This window comes from Ranitomeya variabilis, chromosome 1, assembly GCF_051348905.1.
Source record: "Ranitomeya variabilis isolate aRanVar5 chromosome 1, aRanVar5.hap1, whole genome shotgun sequence".
In the NCBI taxonomy this organism is placed as follows: Eukaryota; Metazoa; Chordata; class Amphibia; order Anura; family Dendrobatidae; genus Ranitomeya; species Ranitomeya variabilis.
This window is the reverse complement of record NC_135232.1, coordinates 1,150,261,434-1,150,282,353: the sequence shown is the minus strand read 5'-3', so window position 1 is coordinate 1,150,282,353 and position 20,920 is coordinate 1,150,261,434. Positions and strand designations below refer to the sequence as shown.

The window sequence follows — 20,920 nt, the reverse complement described above, 5'->3', positions numbered from 1 at the left end:
GGCAGTATTATAGTAGTTATATTCTTGTACATAGGGGCAGTATTATAGTAGTTATATTCTTGTACATAGGGGCAGTATTATAGTAGTTATATTCTTGTACATAGGGGCAGTATTAAAGTAGTTATATTCTTGTATATAGGAGCAGTATTATAGTAGTTATATTCTTGTACATAGGAGCAGTGTTATAGTAGTTATATTCTTGTACATAGGAGCAGTATTATAGTAGTTATATTCTTGTACATAGGATCAGTGTTATAGTAGTTATATTCTTGTACATAGGGGCAGTATTATAGTAGTTATATACTTGTACATAGGGGGCAGTATTATAGTAGTTATATTCTTGTACATAGGGGCAGGATTATAGTAGTTATATTCTTGTACATAGGGGCAGTATTATAGTAGTTATATTCTTGTACATAGGAGCAGTGTTATAGTAGTTATATTCTTGTACATAGGGGCAGTATTATAGTAGTTATATTCTTGTACATAGGGGCAGTATTATAGTAGTTATATTCTTGTACATAGGGGCAGTATTATAGTAGTTATATTCTTGTACATAGGAGCAGTGTTATAGTAGTTATATTCTTGTACATAGGAGCAGTATTATAGTAGTTATATTCTTGTACATAGGGAGCAGTATTATAGTAGTTATATTCTTGTACATAGGGGCAGTATTATAGTAGTTATATTCTTGTACATAGGAGCAGTATTATAGTAGTTATATTCTTGTACATAGGAGCAGTATTATAGTAGTTATATTCTTGTACATAGGGGCAGTATTATAGTAGTTATATTCTTGTACATAGGGGCAGTATTATAGTAGTTATATTCTTGTACATAGGAGCAGTATTATAGTAGTTATATTCTTGTACATAGGAGCAGTATTATAGTAGTTATATTCTTGTACATAGGAGCAGTATTATAGTAGTTATATTCTTGTACATAGGGGCAGTATTATAGTAGTTATATTCTTGTACATAGGAGCAGTATTATAGCAGTTATATTCTTGTACATAGGGGCAGTATTATAGTAGTTATATACTTGTACATAGGAGCAGTGTTATAGTAGTTATATTCTTGTACATAGGAGCAGTATTATAGTAGTTATATTCTTGTACATAGGAGCAGTGTTATAGTAGTTATATTCTTGTACATAGGGGCAGTATTATAGTAGTTATATTCTTGTACATAGGGGCAGTATTATAGTAGTTATATTCTTGTACATAGGGGCAGTATTATAGTAGTTATATTCTTGTACATAGGGGCAGTTGTCATGGTTCCCAATGGCAAGGGAAAGTCAGAGAACATAAATAACAGAACAGCTCTTGGGTGATGGAATCTCGAGCTGACCGTGAGCTAAACCTACCACACAACTAACAGTGGCCGGGTGGCGTACCTACGTTTTATCCCTAGACGCCTAGCGCCAGCCGGAGGACTAACTAACCCTAATAGAGGAAAAGACAGACCTGGCTTACCTCTAGGGAAATTCCCCCAAAAAGGAGACAGAAGCCCCCCACATATATTGACGGTGAGTTCAGAGGAAAAGACATACGCAGTATGAAGGTAGGTTCAGCAAAGCGAGGTCCGCTTACTAGATAGCAAGAAGATACAATAGGGAACTTCACGGTCAGCTGAAAACCCTATTAAAATACCATCCCGAAATTACTTTAAGACTCATGTGTCAACTCATGACACCGGAGTGGTAATTTCGGCCCACAAGAGCTTCCAGCTACAGAAAAATAACATAACTGTGAACTGGAACTAAAATGCAAAACAAACTTAGGACTAAGAGTCCAACTTAGCTGATAGTAGTCTAGAAGCAGGAACATGCAACAGAAAGGCTCTGGTTACATTGATGGCCGGCACTAGAATAACTGAGCAGCAAGGCTAAATAGGATACACCCATATCCTGATGGAAACAGGTGAACAGAGAAAGTGAGGCACACAAGTCCAGTACCACCAGTGACCACCGGGGGAGCCCAAAAACCAAACTCACAACAGTACCCCCCCCTCAAGGAGGGGGCACCGAACCCTCACAAGAACCACCAGGGCGATCAGGACGAGCCCTATGAAAGGCACGGACCAAATCAGAGGCATGAACATCAGAGGCTGTCACCCAAGAATTATCCTCTTGACCGTAGCCCTTCCACTTGACCAGATACTGAAGTCTCCGTCTGGAAACACGGGAGTCCAAGATCTTCTCCACAACGTACTCCAATTCACCCTCAACCAACACCGGAGCGGGAGGCTCAACGGAAGGCACAACCGGTACCTCATACCTGCGCAATAATGACCGATGGAAGACATTATGGATAGAAAAAGATGCTGGGAGGTCCAATCGAAAGGACACGGGGTTAAGAATCTCCAAAATCTTATACGGGCCGATGAACCGAGGCTTAAACTTAGGAGAAGAAACCCTCATAGGGACAAAACGAGAAGACAACCACACCAAGTCCCCAACACGAAGACGAGGACCAACACGACGACGGCGGTTAGCAAAATGCCGAGTCTTCTCCTGGGACAACTCCAAATTGTCCACCACCTGTCCCCAAATCCGATGCAACCTATCCACCACAGTATCCACTCCAGGACAATCCGAAGACTCCACCTGACCGGAAGAAAAACGAGGATGAAACCCCGAATTGCAAAAGAAAGGAGAAACCAAAGTGGCAGAACTAGCCCGATTATTGAGGGCAAACTCCGCCAACGGCAAAAAGGCAACCCAGTCATCCTGATCCGCAGACACAAAACACCTCAAATAAGTCTCCAAGGTCTGATTAGTTCGCTCAGTCTGGCCATTAGTCTGAGGATGGAACGCAGACGAAAAAGACAAATCAATGCCCATCCTAGCACAGAACGCCCGCCAAAATCTAGACACGAACTGGGTCCCCCTGTCAGAAACGATATTCTCCGGAATACCATGCAAGCGAACCACATTTTGAAAAAACAGAGGAACCAACTCGGATGAGGAAGGCAACTTAGGCAAGGGCACCAAATGAACCATCTTTGAAAAACGATCACACACCACCCAGATGACAGACATTTTCTGAGAAACAGGGAGATCAGAAATAAAATCCATAGAGATGTGAGTCCAAGGCCTCTTCGGAATAGGCAAAGATAACAACAATCCGCTAGCCCGAGAACAACAAGGTTTGGCCCGAGCACAAACATCACAAGACTGCACAAAAACTCGTACATCTCGAGACAGGGAAGGCCACCAGAAGGACCTAGCCACCAAATCCCTGGTACCAAAGATCCCGGGATGACCTGCCAACACAGAAGAATGAACCTCCGAGATGACTCTACTGGTCCAATCATCAGGAACAAACAGTCTACCAGGCGGGCAAAGATCAGGTCTATCCGCCTGAAACTCCTGCAAAGCCCGTCGCAGGTCTGGGGAAACAGCAGATAATATCACCCCATCCTTAAGGATACCTGTAGGTTCAGAATCACCAGGGGAATCAGGCTCAAAACTCCTAGAAAGGGCATCCGCCTTCACATTTTTAGAACCTGGTAAGTATGAGACCACAAAATTAAACCGAGAGAAAAACAACGACCAGCGCGCCTGTCTAGGATTCAGGCGCCTGGCAGACTCAAGATAAATCAAATTCTTGTGATCGGTCAATACCACCACCTGATGTCTAGCCCCCTCAAGCCAATGACGCCACTCCTCAAAAGCCCACTTCATAGCCAAAAGCTCCCGATTACCAATATCATAATTTCGCTCGGCGGGCGAAAAATTTCGAGAAAAGAACGCACAAGGTCTCATCACGGAGCAGTCGGAACTTTTCTGCGACAAGACCGCCCCAGCTCCGATCTCGGAAGCATCGACCTCAACCTGAAAAGGAAGAGTAACATCAGGCTGACGCAACACAGGGGCGGAAGAAAAGCGGCGCTTAAGCTCCCGAAAGGCCTCCACAGCAGCAGGGGACCAATCAGCAACATCAGCACCCTTCTTGGTCAAATCAGTCAAAGGTTTAGCAACATCAGAAAAACCAGTTATAAATCGACGATAAAAATTAGCAAAGCCCAAAAATTTCTGAAGGCTCTTAAGAGAAGAAGGTTGCGTCCAATCACAAATAGCCCGAACCTTGACAGGATCCATCTCAATGGAAGAGGGGGAAAAAATGTACCCCAAAAAAGAAATCTTTTGAACCCCAAAAATACACTTAGAACCCTTCACACACAAGGAATTAGCCCGCAAAACCTGAAAAACCCTCCTGACCTGTTGGACATGAGAATCCCAGTCATCCGAAAAAATCAAAATATCATCCAGATACACGATCATAAGTTTATCCAAATATTCACGGAAAATGTCATGCATAAAGGACTGAAAGACTGAAGGGGCATTTGAAAGACCAAAAGGCATTACTAAATACTCAAAATGGCCCTCGGGCGTATTAAATGTGGTTTTCCACTCATCCCCCTGCTTAATTCGCACCAAATTATACGCCCCACGGAGATCAATCTTAGAGAACCACTTAGCCCCTTTTATTCGAGCAAACAAATCAGTCAGCAGTGGCAGAGGATACTGATATCTGACTGTAATTTTATTCAAGAGTCGATAATCAATACACGGCCTCAAAGAGCCATCTTTTTTAGATACAAAGAAAAAACCGGCTCCTAAGGGAGATGAAGAAGGACGAATATGTCCCTTTTCCAGGGACTCCTTAATATATTCTCGCATAGCAGCATGTTCAGGTACAGATAGATTAAATAAACGACCCTTTGGAAATTTACTGCCCGGAATCAGATCTATGGTACAATCGCAATCTCTGTGAGGAGGTAGTGAACCAAGCTTAGGCTCCTCAAAAACATCACGATAATCAGATAAAAATTCCGGAATCTCAGAGGGAATAGATGACGAAATGGAAACCAAAGGTACGTCCCCATGAGCCCCCTGACATCCCCAGCTTAACACAGACATTGCTTTCCAGTCAAGAACTGGGTTATGAGATTGTAACCATGGCAATCCGAGCACCAAAACGTCATGTAGATTGTACAACACAAGGAAGCGAATCATCTCCTGATGGTCTGGATTCATACGCATAGTCACTTGTGTCCAGTATTGTGGTTTATTACTAGCCAATGGTGTAGAGTCAATACCCTTCAGAGGTATAGGAACTTCCAGAGGCTCTAGATCAAACCCACAGCGCCTGGCAAAGGACCAATCCATTAGACTCAAAGCGGCGCCAGAGTCGACATAGGCATCCGCGGTAATTGACGATAATGAACAAATCAAGGTCACAGACAGAATAAACTTAGACTGTAAAGTGCCAATTGAAATAGACTTATCAACCTTTTTTGTACGTTTAGAGCATGCTGATATAACATGAGTTGAATCACCACAATAGAAGCACAACCCATTTTTTCGCCTAAAATTCTGCCGTTCGCTTCTGGACAGAATTCTATCACATTGCATATTTTCTGGAGCCTTCTCAGAAGACACCGCCAAATGGTGCACAGGTTTGCGCTCCCGCAAACGCCGATCAATCTGAATAGCCATTGTCATGGACTCATTCAGACCTGTAGGTGCAGGGAACCCCACCATAACATCTTTAATGGCATCAGAGAGACCCTCTCTGAAATTCGCCGCCAGGGCGCACTCATTCCACTGAGTAAGCACAGACCATTTACGAAATTTTTGGCAGTATATTTCAGCTTCATCTTGCCCTTGAGATAGGGCCATCAAGGCTTTTTCAGCCTGAATCTCTAAGTTAGGTTCCTCATAAAGCAACCCCAAAGCCAGAAAAAACGCATCCACATTGAGCAACGCAGGATCCCCGGGTGCCAATGCAAATGCCCAGTCTTGAGGGTCACCCCGCAGCAAGGAAATTACTATCCTAACCTGCTGTGCGGGATCTCCAGCGGAGCGAGATCTCAGGGAAAGAAATAATCCACAATTATTTTTGAAATTCAGGAAACGAGATCTATCCCCGGAGAAAAATTCTGGTATAGGAATTCTAGGTTCAGATATAGGAGCATGAATAACAAAATCCTGTAAATTTTGAACCTTCGTAGCAAGATTATTCAAACCTGTAGCCAAACTCTGAGGATCCATTTTAATCAGGTGAGATCAGAGCCATTCAAGGATTAGAAGGAGAGAGAGAGACAAAGGCTGCAATTAGAGCAGAAATGCAACTAAGTCAACTATAGAGCAAGCTCAGAGGAAGAAAAAAAAAAAAAAATCTGCAGACTTCGTTTTCTCTCCTTTCTTCTGCCAACGGTTTTAACACTGGGCCGGCCATACTGTCATGGTTCCCAATGGCAAGGGAAAGTCAGAGAACATAAATAACAGAACAGCTCTTGGGTGATGGAATCTCGAGCTGACCGTGAGCTAAACCTACCACACAACTAACAGTGGCCGGGTGGCGTACCTACGTTTTATCCCTAGACGCCCAGCGCCAGCCGGAGGACTAACTAACCCTAATAGAGGAAAAGACAGACCTGGCTTACCTCTAGGGAAATTCCCCCAAAAAGGAGACAGAAGCCCCCCACATATATTGACGGTGAGTTCAGAGGAAAAGACATACGCAGTATGAAGGTAGGTTCAGCAAAGCGAGGTCCGCTTACTAGATAGCAAGAAGATACAATAGGGAACTTCACGGTCAGCTGAAAACCCTATTAAAATACCATCCCGAAATTACTTTAAGACTCATGTGTCAACTCATGACACCGGAGTGGTAATTTCGGCCCACAAGAGCTTCCAGCTACAGAAACATAACATAACTGTGAACTGGAACAAAAATGCAAACAAACTTAGGACTAAGAGTCCAACTTAGCTGATAGTAGTCTAGAAGCAGGAACATGCAACAGAAAGGCTCTGGTTACATTGATGGCCGGCACTAGAATAACTGAGCAGCAAGGCTAAATAGGATACACCCATATCCTGATGGAAACAGGTGAACAGAGAAAGTGAGGCACACAAGTCCAGTACCACCAGTGACCACCGGGGGAGCCCAAAAACCAAACTCACAACAGGCAGTATTATAGTAGTTATATTCTTGTACATAGGAGCAGTATTATAGTAGTTATATTCTTGTACATAGGGGCAGTATTAAAGTAGTTATATTCTTGTATATAGGAGCAGTATTATAGTAGTTATATTCTTGTACATAGGGGCAGTATTATAGTAGCTATATTCTTGTATATAGGAGCAGTATTATAGTAGTTATATTCTTGTACATAGGAGCAGTGTTATAGTAGTTATATTCTTGTACATAGGGGCAGTATTATAGTAGCTATATTCTTGTACATAGGAGCAGTAGTATAGTAGTTATATTCTTGTACATAGGGGCAGTATTATAGTAGTTATATTCTTGTACATAGGGGCAGTATTATAGTAGTTATATTCTTGTACATAGGAGCAGTAGTATAGTAGTTATATTCTTGTACATAGGGGGCAGTATTATAGTAGTTATATTCTTGTACTTAGGGGCAGTATTATAGTAGTTATATTCTTGTACATAGGAGCGGTATTATAGTAGTTATATTCTTGTACATAGGAGCAGTATTATAGTAGTTATATTCTTGTACATAGGGGCAGTATTATAGTAGTTATATTCTTTTATATAGAGGCAGTATTATAGTAGTTATATTCTTGTACATAGGAGCAGTATTATAGTAGTTATATTCTTGTATATAGGGGCAGTATTATAGTAGTTATTTTCTTGTACATAGGAGCGGTATTATAGTAGTTATATTCTTGTACATAGGAGCAGTATTATAGTAGTTATATTCTTGTATATAGGAACAGTATTATAGTAGTTATATTGTACATAGGAGCAGTATTATAGTAATTATATTCTTGTACATAGGGGCAGTATTATAGTAGGTATATTCTTGTACATGGAGAGCAGTATTATAGTAGTTATATTCTTGTACATAGGAGCAGTATTATAGTAGTTATATTTTTGTATATAGGGGCAGTATTATAGTAGTTATAATCTTGTACATAGGGAGCAGTATTATAGTAGTTATATTCTTATACATAGGGGAAGTATTACAGTAGTTATATTCTTGCACATAGGAGCAGTATTATAGTAATTATATTCTTGTACATAGGGGCAGTATTATTGTAGGTATATTCTTGTACATGGAGAGCAGTATTATAGTAGTTATATTCTTGTACATATGAGCAGTATTATAGTATATTCTTGTATATAGGGGCAGTATTATAGTAGTTATATTCTTGTACATATGAGCAGTATTATAGTATATTTTTGTATATAGGGTCAGTATTATAGTAGTTATATTCTTGTACATAGGGGCAGTATTATAGTAGTTATATTCTTGTACATAGGGGAAGTATTACAGTAGTTATATTCTTGTACATAGGAGCAGTATTATAGTAATTATATTCTTGTACATAGGGGCAGCGTTATAGTAGCTATATTCTTGTACATAGGGGCAGTATTATAGTAGTTATATTCTTGTACATAGGAGCAGTATTATAGTAGTAATATTCTTGTATATAGGGGCAGTATTATAGTAGTTATATTCTTGAAAATAGGAGCAGTATTATAGTAGTTATATTCTTGTACACAGGGGCAGTATTATAGTAGTTATATTCTTATATAGGGGCAGTATTATAGTAGTTATATTCTTATATAGGGGCAGTATTATAGTAGTTATATTCTTGTACATAGCAGCAGTATTATAGTACCGTAATTATATTCTTGTGCATAGGGGCAGTATTATATCAGTTGTATTCTTGTACATAGGGGCAGCATTATAGTAGTTATATTATTGTACATAGGGGCAGTATTATAGCAGTTATATTCTTATATAGGGGCAGTATTATAGTAGTTATATTCTTATATAGGGGCAGTATTATAGTAGTTATATTCTTGTACATAGCAGCAGTATTATAGTAATTATATTCTTGTTTATAGGGGCAGTATTATATCAGTTGTATTCTTGTACATAGGGGCAGTATTATAGTAGTTATATTCTTGTACATAGGAGCAGTATTATAGTAGTTATATTCTTGTACATAGGAGCAGTATTATAGTAGTTATATTCTTATATAGGGGCAGTATTATAGTAGTTAAATTCTTATATAGGGGCAGTATTATAGTAGTTATATTCTTGTACATAGCAGCAGTATTATAGTAATTATATTCTTGTTTATAGGGGCAGTATTATATCAGTTGTATTCTTGTACATAGGGGCAGTATTATAGTAGTTATATTCTTGTACATAGGAGCAGTTTTATAGTAGTTATATTCTTGTACATAGGGGCAGTATTATAGCAGTTATATTCTTAGATAGGGGCAGTATTATAGTAGTTATATTCTTATATAGGGGCAGTATTATAGTAGTTATATTCTTGTACATAGCAGCAGTATTATAGTAATTATATTCTTGTTTATAGGGGCAGTATTATATCAGTTGTATTCTTGTACATAGGGGCAGCATTATAGTAGTTATATTATTGTACATAGGGGCAGTATTATAGCAGTTATATTCTTGTACATAGGAGCAGTATTATAGTAGTTATATTCTTGTACATAGGGAGCAGTATTATAGTAGTTATATTCTTGTACATAGGGGGCAGTATTATAGTAGTTATATTCTTGTACATAGGGGCAGTATTATAGTAGTTATATTCTTGTACATAGGGGCAGTATTATAGTAGTTATATTCTTGTACATAGGAGCAGTATTATAGTAGTTATATTCTTGTACATAGGAGCAGTATTATAGTAGTTATATTCTTGTACATAGGGGCAGTATTATAGTAGTTATATTCTTGTACATAGGAGCAGTATTATAGTAGTTATATTCTTGTACATAGGGGCAGTATTATAGTTGTTATATTCTTGTACATAGGAGCAGTATTATAGTAGTTATATTCTTGTACATAGGGACAGTATTATAGTAGTTATATTCTTGTACATAGGAGCAGTATTATAGTAGTTATATTCTTGTACAGAGGGGCATTTTCAGGTTTATTTTTCTACACAATGGTTCCTCATCTGCTTTATTTACCTGCATTATGTCCTCACATCCGTGTCCCCAAAATAAATGTACCATTCCGATAATTATCCAGAAAGTGATGTTAGTTCAGTCATTCAATTCCTCCAAAGATACTTGTGAAATCCTTATGCTCCTGTGTCTCCAGTCTCGGCTTCTGCCTCCAGTAGACCCCACACTAGTTTAGGACCTCACCTCCCGCCCTAAAAGCTGCCTCCAAGATTCCCATAATTCCTACTATTTCACTAACCTGTTTTTCCCCTTTTTGCCCAGTTCATTACCATCTTAGTTTACACAACACTGTTCTCCTCCAGATCTATGGAAGAATCCCACATTTCCTGCTGTTTCAGAAACCTGTTCTTTTGCTTTAGTTTTTCTGGGATCTGTTAAAGTGACCAAGACACCGAGCATGTAATACCGATCCATGTTCCCCCAGAGATGTCACCTTCCTCTTAGATTAGGAAAGAACTTTCCAAAATTTACCAAAAAGAAGTCAAGTAGATCCTGAAATAAGCAGAAACCAAGAGGCCATCTCATCTGTGCCCACAGGAGGGGAAGTCATGATGGAGCACAAAGTGACGCTTTTATACCTGCACATCCTACTTCAGTTCCTGACCCGAAATACCCCAGAATATGTGCAAGGTCCCAGCTCATAGCTCCGTTTTTGGGAGGCTACAAGGGTATGAGGATGACTTGGCAACTGTTCTGAGAGCCCTGAAGGTCTCCAGGAGCCTCTCAAACTTTCCAAGAGAATTTCAAAATAAGTATTTACCACATCACTGTACCTTGCTTGCGTAAGATTCCGCCTCTTCTCTTAAGCTTTGTTCCAATTCCAGCTGATCTAGCGCGTCGGCATATTCTCGGGTGACCGCAAGCGACACTGAACAAAAGATAAAGAACGCTGACTCAATTTTCAGGGCATGAAGAACCAAAAACTGACCGGCACCTTTTAGGATAATTATACTGATAAAATTAGTAGTAGAGGCACAAATTATCCAAATCACATGTGCCCACCGGCCATGACAAGGTGACCTTTTTTAATGGAACTTTAACTTTTTTTTATCAGAGATACCTCTCCTAGGCAAAATAAGTTTACACATGTAAGGGGCAGGTAAAATCCAGCAGTAATTTGATTGGAGACGGTCTGGGCCAACTTGTGCACTCAGTCACATAAGTATTGTCCATAGAGCAGCAATCCAGGTTACACTACATATATCCGGTGTCTGCAGACATCTTAGTGCACACAGTGGTATGTATATACTGTACTGCAGGCTTTTGATAGATGTATGTTAAATAAAAAAAATGTTTAGGGCCCCATAAAAAAAAAAGGTTGCCTTGTTGTGGCTGGTGGGCACACATGAATTGGCCAAACCTAAATTTTGTAAGTACCGTCTATATTGCAGTAATGCAGTTTATACGTCATACATTCAGTGTTTGCAGACATCTTTGTGCACACGATATGATGTCACCAAGTTGGGGTATTTGTTTTCGTCTATTATGATATGTTCAGTGGTGATTGTGCGCCGTGTACAGGGTGTTTTAAATGTTCTACTTTTGCAGGTTGCGATGACCATGGCAGGCAGCGGTGGATGGGTGCAAAGTCATTTCTGGAGGATTAGTAAGGCCAGAAAGAGTCTGGTCCTAACATCTATGAGTGATGAGAGCACTCCGACACGGTCACAAGGGAGCTATAGAGGAAAACATAAGACGGGTGAGAGCGCATATTATGGTTGTGCCCAACCCACTGGAGCTATTGTCATATGTCCAACTGATTCAGATGTTGCTCCAAACATTTTCTCCACACTCCTTTTCGTTAGATCAAATCCCGTCCAACAATTCTCCATGTCCCTTCACCACTTTTTGTGCACTCCGACACCGAAGCTCCATCTGTGACTGTGAGGTTTACTAAATCTTTAGGATATGCAGATGCCCTATTATTCTCTGGGAGTCTCCCAGACGCTCCCGGAGGTTGGTAAGTATGGCTAGTGCTGGCCTGGGATGGGACCATCCTCTATCTCATGGTCCTTGCTCCGTCATCACCGCTTGCAGCAGAGAGGAGGCTATGTCTTCCCAACTCTATCCAGAAAATTAAAAATCCCGTAGAAATGCCATAAATGTCCCAACAACTCGAAATGCAACATCTGTCGCCTCCATCTGCAAACTATCCAGAACATCTATAGTCCATCTGTGAGGATGGCCGGAGGCTGCAGACTTGGGCAGTAAGGTTCTGGGACCACTCACCTCGATTCAGCTTTAGAAACTTATTTTGGCTTTTTTCCAGTTTCGCACATATGGCTTCTTTTTCTCGCCTTTCATTTTCAAACTATAAAAAAAAAGGTGAAAACATAAAAACTTAATATTAAGTCTGAAATTGTGAATACTTTGTGACATGGCCGTGTATTCTGACTTATTCTTGAAAACTTTAACCTGCAGATTTTTGTTTTTCACTTTTTTTTTCTATTGATTTCAGCCGTTAATTCTACTTAGAATAATAATGAAACCGTTAGCATTTAGTGAAACGTCATAAACATGCAAATTCAGAGAACATGAAAATGTGTAAAAACATCCATAATTGGGTCCACCACGTCTCCGGCCATGAGCCATCAGCTCTGTCATCTTCTTACCTTCTCGCTTAGCCTGGTTGCCTGTATTCTTAGCTCTTGCAATTCAGATGCAATTTGTTCCTTTTCTTTCGACAATTTTTGGATATTTTTTTTCAAATCTAAAAAGACAAAAAAAAGCCACCACCTACTTTGAGGGCATCTCGGTATGCTGTCCAGGCAGCGAGCTTGTGGGTAACGCCTCAACACTGTGAGCCTTGGGCAGAGCTGTTTATTCTATAATCCCGTAGCTCCTTGCCTGTAGTTGCCAGTTATAGGTTGACTTAGTCTGGTTCATATCTGATTCCAAGCTATAACTCTATAAGATTATTTATGCCCGTCATTTGCCTTCTCATTCTCGTCCTGTCTTTAACATTCTGGTTTTGATCTGGCCTTTCTGACCATTTTCTGCCAGGTCACTACACCGGCCAGCAGCCCCATCATGATTGTAATCCAAGGGCCTTTGCGTAAATCCAGAACCCTCCATAAATGCTGAAGGCCAGGAATTTTCTAAGTCTACTAGATGGAGTGTCTAGTGTAAAGTCTATCTGTGGAAGCCCTTTTTAGAGTTGCTAGGCTTCCTCGGACATTACACCTCCTTACATTTAGACGTTTATGGCATGAAGGATAAATCATTAATGTCGTCCATGTCTGACTCTTCCGCTATATCCTCCAAAAGTGGATCAGTTGAGATGTATCAGCAGGATCTCAGCCCTTTATACCACACTTGGCTGTGACAGTATATGGGGAGGAAACGCCTTATGGCAGCAGGAAAATTTTTAATAATATTGCGAGACCCCTTAATGGCCGAGCCCGTTATTCCCAACATTTAGAGTTGTCACCTTTAATTTGACAATGAGTGGATCGGTGGCCACACATTCCTACGAGACCTTTCAGAGTCCCATTTTTTGTGATTTTAGGGGTTCCAGGCACCAATCTGCAAGCATTTACCTATCTTGTGCTTAGGAGATAACTTTAAATGTTGGGAACACTTTTTTTTATTCTAAATTTTAGCCTTCAGCATTCTTTAATCTTTTTTTTTTATTGACATGGTTGTACGAGGTCTTTTATAGAACGGAGAAATAATTTTTGGAACTTTGAGCTTCTTATAGATAATTTAGATAATTTATATCATTTTTTTATGATGGGGTTCAAATGTTGCCACTTTTGGCATCCTTTTTCTGCCAGAGCTCCAAAATATTTATATAATGGGTGAAGCTTATAGGAAATGGGTAAATCCTAGTGCAGCCAGACACCTTCCTTTTCGGGGGGGAAGGGGGGAGAATTAATCAAGATTGGAGTATATTCCTTCCATAATTTATGACAATTTTGTGGCATAGTTTTAGTGAATCTATTAGATCGGCTCGCTGTCCAATAAACTCTGCACACTTTAAAAAAAAAAAAAAAGCGTAAAAATTCCAAAATGCGCAAAAAAACCTTTATTTTTAGTGCAAAATTCTTAATAAATTGGCCTGTCACTTTACCCTAATGCCAGGTTTAGTAGACTACCCTGAGGTCCTAACAGAGGTTAATATTTAAGGTAAAAGTATACAAACTATAAAATGAGAGGTCAAACTCATCGAAATTGACACCACTGTTCTTACCCAGGGCCCCAGAGATCCATCAGTCTTCACTCCAAGTCAAAACTTATGATGGACATAGTTGCACATTTGGCCATTCTTTACCTTCAATTATTTGCTGGTTCTCATAAGAAGAATCTGTGTTCACCTCTGCCAAAGATTGGTCACTGATGCCGACAGGCTGGACGTCTACCGGCTGCTCACTTTGCATCGGAAAAATACATTGATCGACCTCAGTTGTGTTCAGATTTTCGTTCACTTCCTGGACCTGAAATCCAAAGAGAACCTGATGGATGTTTTAGAATCTCAATGGCTGGCACTTTATTTTGGATGTTTTCATGTCATTTCGAACTTAGGTAGAAGAGATCAAATCCCACCATAAAGTAGAGTAGAGTCGACCCATAGTTGTAATAATCATCATGAACCACAAAAATATATAATATTTTTCCATAATTTCTATTAAATATTTTATTAATTAAACCTAATAATAAGGGGCTCCTAATTAAGACCTTTATGTCTTGACCAGAGCAGAGAGTGGATAAAAAGAAAGTCTCTTTCTCTGGAGGACCTGTATTGTTTTGTATAACACAAACCATCCATTAATACGAATGTACAGAGTGTAATCCTTAATTTCTCCAGTGGTGGCACTGCAGAGAATTTAAACACTTGCTAGAAGGTTTCACCACCGATCACAGCTGATCACTGAGTATCCCAGCAGATAGGCACTTTCTGTAAAAGGATCCTTCTAACAAGTAGGGATTATCTGAAAAGTTGGACCCCGATCCCTCTTCCACCTCTACCACCAGCCAGAAACATGAGGACTACAGATAAATTTTCTCTTTTTTCTGCCTTCTCAGATTTCTTTGATAAATTTTCTCAATTTTTTTTTTCTTGTCCTTCAAGTATTGACCTGAGTAGTAAGTTCCTCGGCCTGATTCTCACTTCTCAGCGCAGTCTCATACTCCACTTCTAGTATTGTCAATTCTTCCAGAAGCTTCTCCGATACTGCGGAAACATATGTGACCATAAAAATAATGTACTGACAAGATAGAAGTTAATAACAATAATAATGAAAATAATAAATCATCTGCCCAGTATCAGGAACCAAGCCCATAGCCTTGATAAACAAAAAAAAGGTCTAAGAAGCAGTATTTCTAACCGATATGGCCATCCCAGGCCCTCCGCTATCACCCCAGCTAATGTGCCTGTGACATCATTATGGTGGTCCCAAAACCCAAGCAACTATCTCATAGTCGTTACAGTCCCCACCAGGCAGTGACCCATTTCAATGGAACAAGAACCCAGGCAATTACCGGAGCATTGCTCATCACGCAACATGCCACCATCTTAAGTATGGTATGCTAGGTCAATATCATTTTCCAGGTGCCATCCCCCACCCTGGCTGATCAGTCACACCTCTCCCTTCGCCCCACAGAAAACATATGGGGTTTCCTATGAGATATTTGGATGGATGGATGTGAAAAAGCCAATAACAAAATGGTGATAAACTCTTTGGTTGGTCTACACCTACAGTCAGCGTATTCTTCGAGCTGCCTCCTACTGTCTTCATCCTGTGAAAGACGAAAAAGCAGAATAAGACACTACTACTATGGATGAACAGCATATACATAATAACATTACTGAAGGGAAAAAATGACAAAAAAATTCTCGTAAATTTCAAATTATGGAACATGGTCACTGTGATGGCACAAGGTCTTCTCAGACAACGTTATCACTGCATTGGGATATTAAACCTTCTAATAATCCCCCTCCCCTACTTTCTGTGATGTCTCCAGCCCACTCTACATAACTCTGCCCCACTCTGATGTCAAACTCACTAGCTCTGTGTACGTAACCTCTTAATCTGATGTCACCAGTCCCCACAGACAACCGCGTCTCCTCATGCTGATGTCACCAGTCCTCACAGACAACCTCCTCATACTGAGGTCAACAGTCCTCCTATATAATGCAGCTTCCTCATACTGAGGTCATCAGCCCTCCTATATAATGCCACCTCCTCATACTGAGGTCATCAGTCCTCCTATATAATGCCACCTCCTCATACTGAGGTCATCATCAGTCCTATATAATGCCACCTCCTCATACTGAGGTCATCAGTCCTCCTATATAATGCCACCTCCTCATACTGAGGTCATCATCAGTCCTCCTATATAATGCCACCTCCTCATACTGAGGTCATCATAAGTCCTCCTATATAATGCCACCTCCTCATACTGAGGTCATCATCAGTCCTCCTATATAATGCCACCTCCTCATACTGAGGTCATCAGTCCTCCTATATAATACCACCTCCTCATACTGAGGTCATCAGCCCTCCTATATAATACCACCTCCTCATACTGAGGTCATCAGTCCTCACAGACAACCTCCTCATACTGAGGTCATCAGTCCTCCTATATAATGCAGCTTCCTCATACTGGGGTCATCAGCCCTCCTATATAATGCCACCGCCTCATACTGAGGTCATCATCAGTCCTCCTATATAATGCCACCTCCTCATACTGAGGTCATCATCAGTCCTCGTATATAATGCCACCTCCTCATACTGAGGTCATCAGTCCTCCTATATAATGCAGCTTCCTCATACTGAGGTCATCATCAGTCCTCCTATATAATGCCACCTCCTCATACTGAGGTCATCAGTCCTCCTATATAATGCCACTTCCTCATACTGAGGTCATCAGTCCTCCTATATAATGCCACCTCCTCATACTGAGGTCATCAGTCCTCCTATATAATGCCACCTCCTCATACTGAGGTCATCATAAGTCCTCCTATATAATGCCACCTCCTCATACTGAGGTCATCAGTCCTCCTATATAATGCCACCTCCTCATACTGAGGTCATCAGCCCTCCTATATAATGCCACCTCCTCATACTGAGGTCATCATCAGTCCTCCTATATAATGCCACCTCCTCATACTGAGGTCATCATCAGTCCTCCTATATAATGCCACCTCCTCATACTGAGGTCATCATCAGTCCTCCTATATAATGCCACCTCCTCATACTGAGGTCATCAGCCCTCCTATATAATGCCACCTCCTCATACTGAGGTCATCATCAGTCCTCCTATATAATGCCACCTCCTCATACTGAGGTCATCAGTCCTCCTATATAATGCCACCTCCTCATACTGAGGTCATCAGTCCTCCTATATAATGCCACCTCCTCATACTGAGGTCATCAGTCCTCCTATATAATGCCACCTCCTCATACTGAGGTCATCATCAGTCCTCCTATATAATGCCACTTCCTCATACTGAGGTCATCAGTCCTCCTATATAATGCCACCTCCTCATACTGAGGTCATCAGTCCTCCTACATAATGCCACCTCCTCATACTGAGGTCATCAGTCCTCCTATATAATGCCACCTCCTCATACTGAGGTCATCATCAGTCCTCCTATATAATGCCACTTCCTCATACTGAGGTCATCAGTCCTCCTATATAATGCCACCTCCTCATACTGAGGTCATCAGTCCTCCTACATAATGCCACCTCCTCATACTGAGGTCATCAGTCCTCCTATATAATGCCACCTCCTCATACTGAGGTCATCATAAGTCCTCCTATATAATGCCACCTCCTCATACTGAGGTCATCATCAGTCCTCCTATATAATGCCACCTCCTCATACTGAGGTCATCATCAGCCCTCCTATATAATGCCACCTCCTCATACTGAGGTCATCATCAGTCCTCCTATATAATGCCACCTCCTCATACTGAGGTCATCATCAGTCCTCCTATATAATGCCACCTCCTCATACTGAGGTCATCAGTCCTCCTATATAATACCACCTCCTCATACTGAGGTCATCAGCCCTCCTATATAATGCCACCTCCTCATACTGAGGTCATCATCAGTCCTCCTATATAATGCCACCTCCTCATACTGAGGTCATCAGTCCTCCTACATAATGCCACCTCCTCATACTGAGGTCATCAGTCCTCCTATATAATGCCACCTCCTCATACTGAGGTCATCATAAGTCCTCCTATATAATGCCACCTCCTCATACTGAGGTCATCATCAGCCCTCCTATATAATGCCACCTCCTCATACTGAGGTCATCAGTCCTCCTATATAATGCCACCTCCTCATACTGAGGTCATCATCAGTCCTCGTATATAATGCCACCTCCTCATACTGAGGTCATCAGTCCTCCTATATAATGCAGCTTCCTCATACTGAGGTCATCATCAGTCCTCCTATATAATGCCACCTCCTCATACTGAGGTCATCAGTCCTCCTATATAATGCCACTTCCTCATACTGAGGTCATCAGTCCTCCTATATAATGCCACCTCCTCATACTGAGGTCATCAGTCCTCCTATATAATGCCACCTCCTCATACTGAGGTCATCATAAGTCCTCCTATATAATGCCACCTCCTCATACTGAGGTCATCAGTCCTCCTATATAATGCCACCTCCTCATACTGAGGTCATCAGCCCTCCTATATAATGCCACCTCCTCATACTGAGGTCATCATCAGTCCTCCTATATAATGCCACCTCCTCATACTGAGGTCATCATCAGTCCTCCTATATAATGCCACCTCCTCATACTGAGGTCATCATCAGTCCTCCTATATAATGCCACCTCCTCATACTGAGGTCATCAGCCCTCCTATATAATGCCACCTCCTCATACTGAGGTCATCATCAGTCCTCCTATATAATGCCACCTCCTCATACTGAGGTCATCAGTCCTCCTATATAATGCCACCTCCTCATACTGAGGTCATCAGTCCTCCTATATAATGCCACCTCCTCATACTGAGGTCATCAGTCCTCCTATATAATGCCACCTCCTCATACTGAGGTCATCATCAGTCCTCCTATATAATGCCACTTCCTCATACTGAGGTCATCAGTCCTCCTATATAATGCCACCTCCTCATACTGAGGTCATCAGTCCTCCTACATAATGCCACCTCCTCATACTGAGGTCATCAGTCCTCCTATATAATGCCACCTCCTCATACTGAGGTCATCATCAGTCCTCCTATATAATGCCACTTCCTCATACTGAGGTCATCAGTCCTCCTACATAATGCCACCTCCTCATACTGAGGTCATCAGTCCTCCTATATAATGCCACCTCCTCATACTGAGGTCATCATAAGTCCTCCTATATAATGCCACCTCCTCATACTGAGGTCATCATTAGGGTTGAGCGAAACGGGTCGATCATTTTCAAAAGTCGCCGACTTTTGGCTAAGTCGGCGTCTCATGAAACCCGATCCGACCCCTGTGCTTGTCGGCCATGCGGTACGCGACTTTCGCGCCAAAGTCGCGTTTCAATGACGCGAAAAGCGCCATTTCTCAGCCAATGAAGGTGAACGCAGAGTGTGGGCAGCGTGATGACATAGATCCTGGTCCCCACCATCTTAGAGAAGGGCATTGCAGTGATTGGCTTGCTGTCTGCGGCGTCACAGGGGCTATAAAGGGGCGTTCCCGCCGACCGCCATCTTACTGCTGCTGATCTGAGCTTAGGGAGAGGTTGCTGCCGCTTCGTCAGAAGCAGGGAGAGCGTTAGGCAGGGTCCACTAACCACCAAACCGCTTGTGCTGCAGCGATTTCCACTGTCCAACACCACCTTCGGTGTGCAGGGACTGTGGAAGCTATTTTTTTTTTTTTTTCCCCTCAGCGCTGTAGCTCATTGGGCTGCCCTAGAAGGCTCCGTGATAGCTGTATTGCTGTGTGTACGCCACTGTGGAAACCAACTGCTTTTTTCAAAGCACATATCCTCTTGTTCCTTCCTTTCTGCACAGCTATCTTTTTTGTTTGTCCACACTTTTTATTTAATTTGTGCATCAGTCCACTCCTATTGCTGCCTGCCATACCTGGCTTACATTACTGCAGGGAGATAGTAATTGTAGGACAGTTTTTTTTTTTTTTTTTTTTTTTTTTTGTGGGAGATTAAGATTGGCATTTCTGCTACAGTGCCATCCCTGTGTGTGCCATCTCTCACTGAGTGGGCCATAGAAAGCCTATTTATTTTTTCCGTGATTTGTGTTCTAAAATCTACCTCAACACAAAAACACTACATCAATCAGTGGGAGAAAAATATTGGCCTCAGTCAGGGCTTGTGTGCCACTGCTGTGTGTGCTATCTCTCATTCAGTGGGCTATAGCAAGCCTATTTTTTTTTTTTTTTTTTAATATTATTTGGTTTCTAAAGTCTCCCTGAAAAAAAAAAAAAACCTAAAAAAACAGTGGGAGAGTAATATTGCCCTTTCAGCTTGTGTGCCAGTCTTGACTCCTGGGTGTGCCACCTCTCTCCCTCTCATTCAGTGGGCCATAGAAAGCCTATTTATTTTTTTTAAAAAATATTATTGGGTTTCTAAAGTCTCCCTGAAAAAACAAAAAATACATAAAAAAACAGTGGGAGAGTAATATTGCCCTTTCAGCTTGTGTGCCAGTCTTGACTCCTGGGTGTGCCACCTCTCTCCCTTTCATTCAGTGGGCCATAGAAAGCCTATTTATTTTTTCCGTGATTTGTGTTCTAAATTCTACCTCAACACAAAAACACTACATCAATCAGTGGGAGAAAAATATTGGCCTCAGTCAGGGCTTGTGTGCCACTGCTGTGTGTGCTATCTCTCATTCAGTGGGCTATAGCAAGCCTATTTTTTTTTTTTTTTTTTTTTTTTTTAATATTATTTGGTTTCTAAAGTCTCCCTGAAAAAAAAAAAAAAACCTAAAAAAACAGTGGGAGAGTAATATTGCC

The 20,920-nt window shown here is 41.2% G+C and overlaps 1 protein-coding gene across 1 annotated transcript in view; it reads right to left on the bottom strand.

Moving 5' to 3' along the window:
- The window catches only part of LOC143793154 (shootin-1-like), an 81,347-nt gene that overhangs the window by 22,840 nt on the left and 37,587 nt on the right, over positions 1-20,920 (bottom strand). Inside the window, exons 3-8 of the mRNA XM_077279849.1 lie at positions 15,688-15,727; positions 15,067-15,161; positions 14,262-14,424; positions 12,601-12,698; positions 12,218-12,299; positions 10,762-10,856 (exon numbers count right to left, since the gene is read on the bottom strand). Of these exons, the coding sequence (XP_077135964.1) occupies positions 10,762-10,856; positions 12,218-12,299; positions 12,601-12,698; positions 14,262-14,424; positions 15,067-15,161; positions 15,688-15,727 (573 nt within the window). The remainder of the gene's footprint in view (positions 1-10,761; positions 10,857-12,217; positions 12,300-12,600; positions 12,699-14,261; positions 14,425-15,066; positions 15,162-15,687; positions 15,728-20,920) is intronic.